A 5,003-nucleotide genomic window follows, 5' to 3' on the forward strand; every position below is an offset into this window, starting at 1 on the left:
ATCATATCATGATCATCATCATCATCTTCTTCTTCTTCTTCTTCTTCTTCTTCTTCTTCTTCTTCTTCTTCTAGCTTCTTCTTCCTCATCATCATATCATGATCATCATCATCATCATCATCATCTTCTTCTTCTTCTTCTTCTTCTTCTTCTTCTTCTTCTTCTAGCTTCTTCTTCCTCATCATCATCATCATCATCATCATCATCATCATCATCATCATCTTCTTCTTCTTCTTCTTCTTCTTCTTCTTCTTCTTCTTCTTCTTCTTCTTCTTCTAGCTTCTTCTTCCTCATCATCATCATCATCATCATCATCATCATCATCATCATCATCATCATCATCTTCTTCTTCTTCTTCTTCTTCTTCTTCTTCTTCTTCTTCTTCTTCTTCTTCTTCTTCTTCTTCTTCTTCTTCTTCTTCTAGCTTCTTCTTCCTCATCATCATCATCATCATCTTCTTCTTCTTCTTCTTCTTCTTCTTCTTCTTCTTCTTCTTCTTCTTCTTCTTCTTCTTCTTCTTCTTCTTCACCTTCTTCTTCTGCTTCTTCTAGCTTCTTCTTCTTCATCTTCCTCTTCTTCTAGCTCCTCCTTATAGCTCTTTCTTCCTCTTCTCGCTCCTTCAATTTCTTCTTCTTCCTCCTCTTCTTCCTCTTCTAGCTCCTTCTTCTTCATTTTCCACTTCTTCTTCTTTGTTCTTCTTACAGCATCATCTTCTTCTAGCTTTTTCTCCTTGTTTCTGTTCCTCTCCTAGCTCCTTCTTCCCCTTCTAGCTTCTTCTTCCTCTTCCTCTTCTAGCTTCTTCTTCCTCTTCTAGCTCCTTCTTCCTTTATTTCTTCCACTTCTAGCTCATTTTTCCTCATCTTCTTCTTCTTCTTGTAACTTCTTCTTCTTCTTCTTCCACTTCTGCTTCATTCCTCTTCTTATAGTTTCTTCTTCTTCCTCTTCTAGCAGCTGCTTCTTCTTCTTGTTCTTCTTTTTCTTCTTCTGCTTCTTCTATCTTCTTCTTCTTCATCTTCCTCTTCTTCTAGCTCCTTCATACAGCTCTTTCTTCCTCTTCTTCTTCCTCTTCTCGCGCCTCCAATTTCTTATTCTTCTTCCTCTTCTTCCCCTTCTAGCTCCCTCTTCCTCATCCTCTTGCTTCTTATAACTCCTTCCTCTTCTTATTCTAGCTCCTTCTTCCTTTATTTCTTTCTCTTCTAGCTCTGTCTTCCTCTTCTAGCTCGTTCTTCCTCTTCTATCTCCTTCTTGCTCTAGGTTCTTCTTGTTTTTCATTTTCTACTTCTTCTTCTTCCACTTCTTATTCAATCATCTTCTTATAGTTTATTCTTCTTATTTCTTCTTCTAGCTGCTTTTTCTTACTCTTATTCTTCTTCTTCTTATAGCTTCTTCTTTTTCTAACTCCCTCCTCTCCTAGCTTCTTCTTTCTCTTCTAGTTCCCCTTCTAGGTCCATCTTCCTCTGCTAGTTCCCCTTATAGCTCCTTCTTCCTCTTCGAGAAACTTCTTCATCTTCTTCTTCTAGCTCCTTCTTCCAGCTCCTTCTTCCTTTATTCATTAATTGTCTTCAGGACCCATTGAAATTGTGTAGGAGGTCACTATTTTTATGTAAAATATCATATAACTTATGTAAACCGAGGATAGGTTCTCTTGTTCAACTGCAACAGTGAGCAAATGTTTGACTTGGGAATTGAGACAACTGCAACTTCAGTTTTTTTATATTGTAATGCTGAGTTTTCACATCATTTTTTATCCGTCAATCATGAGGGATTACTGTAGCTTACAACATCTGAACTTGTTATTATATTAAAGTAGTTTCCTTTTTTAATTTGATAAAAACCCTTGCATTGATAGGACCTCAAGTATTTGATGAAGACAGGATCTCAATTGTATGTTTATAAACTATGTACAAAGGTCGCCTCCGCAGCAAGGGCATTATCAATCGGAACAAGCACTGGGGCACTACTTTTTTTTTAGGCATCTCGAGAAGTGTCATCGTGCTATCTATAATCAGTTGAAGGGGATGCCAAAGAAGAAGAAATATGTTGTTGACTTATTACATGCTGGACCACGTAGCGGGAGGGATGCTCGATGGACTAGGATTACCCCAGAAGCTACTTAAGTAGAGCTCAGCCGACTCATCTGCGTCAATGACCTACCATGGAGCATAGCAAACAGCGAGGGTTTTGTGTGATGGTCTTAGTTTTGTGCACAATTTGACATGCACATTCCATGTTCGAGAGTAGAAAAAGAGTCAATCTTTGAAGCGTATTGCGAGATGAAGATTCAGTTTGCTCAAGAACTCAATAGTATCGACCATATCTCCTTGACGGTGGACACGTGGACAACGGAGAATAATATTGAACTGCTTGGTGTTACTGTGCATTGGATTTATATTGAGTGGAAGATGCGGAACTGGGTTTTGTCTATTCGAGATATTGAACTACCCGAAGGCCACTCTGGGAAGAAAATGAGCGACATTGTCATGGTAGTGCTGGAAGAATTCAACCTCATAGTGAAGGTATATCGTATACCAGTACTATGAAGATTCATATTAATATTTTAATCTATTTTTGCTTCTCACAGGTCACTATAATTACAACTGATAACACTTCTTGCAACGGCACAATGATAACACTATTGGCAGAGGGAATAGTGGACATGAACCCAGGCTTCACACATGCCTGGCAGGTCCCATGTTTCGCACACATAATTAACATAGTCGTCCAAGCAGGCCTATCTGGGCTTCGCATTGTAGAGCAATCATCGCTAGGGGAAGACAATACTGAGATGACTAAAGCGCATGATCAGACAAGTCAGACTTCTATTTCTCTTTGGCAAGCTTTGACATGAGTCAAGGAATTGATCACTATGGTACGGGCATCAACGGGAAGATCTAAAAATGCGGGGTATATGTGCAACCCTTGGCTTCCAAATTGTAACAAATTGCCCCTTGACATGCCAACAAGGCGGAATTCCACCCATGACATGTCAGAAGTAGCAGTGGAGTAATGAGAGGCCTTGTTCAACATGGCCCCCGTCCTCGATCCGCAAGGCCGGAACCTTCATATTGCTCAGGAAGAGTGGGATGTGATCACGCAATTTGTAAGGGTTTTCAAGCCTTTCGCACAGGTCACACATTCATCCACCATGAAGACTGCATTGACAATATTTGCGGTTGTAGGTTTCATCGCGTTGTTGAATGCACATCTCGAAAAATCAATTATGTACTTCGCAAAATATATTGGCACCTTGACAGAAGTGGCACGTGTCTCGATGTTGGCGGTGATAACCCATATGGTGTTGAAGCTGAAGAAGTATACATTCATGCTAAAGCTTAATATAGTCGTAAATGTTGTCGCTATGATGCACCCAGCAATGTAATTAGCGTCCGCGGATCATTTTCGGCACACCATCATCTTGAGCTATGTGCGCCATTTGCTTCAAACAATGGCCTACCGAGGAACTGGTAGTCTATCCCAATGTGGTTTCATAGAAACATTACAGACGCCATGTCTCTCTAGTGATATTTTCTAGCAAGGTTTGAAGCTCTACATGACGCATGATCCAGATCCAGGCCTGCATGTTCCAAGACTGAGCTGGATGACTTCATGTCACGGATCCATTATCATGGCGGAAGGAAACTGGAGAATGACAATTCCCACAACTAGCGAAGATAGCAAAATATTTGTTTTTGGTTTCGCCAACCTTTGATCCCGCAGAGAGACTATTCTCCGCTGGACTGGCCATGGTCACATACAACAGGCACAATCTGAATGCGGAGAGCATCGAGGTATTGACAACAACGAAGTGTTGGTTGCGGCCGTACAAAACAAAAAGAGGGCTCGGAACAGTACAACCGACAAAAATTTATGGGATGACCAACTTCCGCCATCAAGGTAAAGTGCCATATCTTTCTAATGCCTCTTATCTTTTTTAAGCTAAATAAATGAACACATTCTTGCAGATTTCTGGAATCCGAGTAGTGTTGTCCAGGAGCATGGACCGATGGAACCACAGAGAAGACACATGATAGCTAATTATAGGGGATGTTTTATTCTTGAAAGGTCGTGCACAACCTAGTGTTGAAACATATTTATTTCAAAATATTGCAATTTGACCCATAGTTTTTATAGTTTAACTAATGAATAAATCATGTTCTCAGAATATTAAAATTTGAAACTCACTGTGAATATGAATCACTTAATATTTATGAAAATTTAATCTTGAGATGAAAAAAACTTGACAACAAACGTGATAATTTGTTAAGTTATATTCTAAAAAATATAAATATATGACGAAGACTATTTATATTAATATTTTCATATTGGAATAACTCTTTTCTAATTGAAATGGCAGGTTTAAGAAGTTGATTAAATGTTAATTAATGTTGAGATGGATCACATATATTTCTAGTAGTTAATTGAATTTTTTGGGAATTTATTTGAGAAATAGATAAATTGTTAAATAAAAAAAGAATAGAATTAAAAGGAAGATAGGAGTTTAAAGTAATTACTAAGGTCAGAGGGACTTTTCTTTTAATATGATTGCAAATATACCCTTAAAATTAAATTAATCATCAAATTAAAAAAATTGTAGGCTTGTAACGTTAATATTCCAATAATGAAAAAATTAAGCCTGTTGAGCTAATCAACGACGACCAGTGCCCATCTCGCTAACCTCGGTGAGCAAATTGAAGCCCACAAGCCACCCCGCACTCGATTGTATCCCGCACTCATAGGGCCCAATCATAAAGGTTTTATTTCACTTAACTCCTACACCACTTATTATATAGCATTTCAATTTTTACATATTTTCAATAAGGGATAAATGCAAGTATGCTTTGAGGCAGCCAGTGAGGGCCAGAGCCCTTCGCTAGCAAGCGGCAGCGGGCGCCAGCAACTACCAGTGACTGCCGCTAGCAACTGCAAGCGACCGCTATGACCGCCAGCAGCTTTCAACGACTGATAGTGACCGGCAGAAGCGGGCAGTCCACAGCGAGCCACCA

The 5,003-nt window shown here is 39.3% G+C and overlaps 1 protein-coding gene across 1 annotated transcript; it reads left to right on the forward strand.

The window, feature by feature from the left end:
- The first annotated feature begins 2,273 nt into the window (after nt 1-2,273).
- LOC144716410 (putative transcriptional regulator tpeD) lies at nt 2,274-4,028 on the forward strand. Its single transcript, XM_078591519.1, has 3 exons — nt 2,274-2,516; nt 2,582-2,686; nt 3,963-4,028. Exons 1-3 carry the CDS (start codon nt 2,274-2,276, stop codon nt 4,026-4,028), a joined length of 414 nt encoding a protein of 137 aa, XP_078447645.1.
- The last annotated feature ends 975 nt before the right edge of the window (nt 4,029-5,003 follow it).

Source organism: Wolffia australiana, chromosome 2, assembly GCF_029677425.1.
Source record: "Wolffia australiana isolate 7733 chromosome 2, ASM2967742v1".
NCBI lineage: Eukaryota > Viridiplantae > Streptophyta > Magnoliopsida > Alismatales > Araceae > Wolffia > Wolffia australiana.

What these genes read in the sequence shown, in the direction of transcription:
- LOC144716410 (XM_078591519.1), top strand. Translation starts at nt 2,274, where the DNA reads ATGAAGATTCAGTTTGCTCAAGAACTCAATAGTATCGACCATATCTCC. An exon ending in AATTCAACCTCATAGTGAAG is followed by an intron (nt 2,517 to 2,581) that starts GTATATCGTATA and finishes TGCTTCTCACAG; the next exon opens with GTCACTATAATTACAACTGA. An exon ending in GCTTCACACATGCCTGGCAG is followed by an intron (nt 2,687 to 3,962) that starts GTCCCATGTTTC and finishes ACATTCTTGCAG; the next exon opens with ATTTCTGGAATCCGAGTAGT.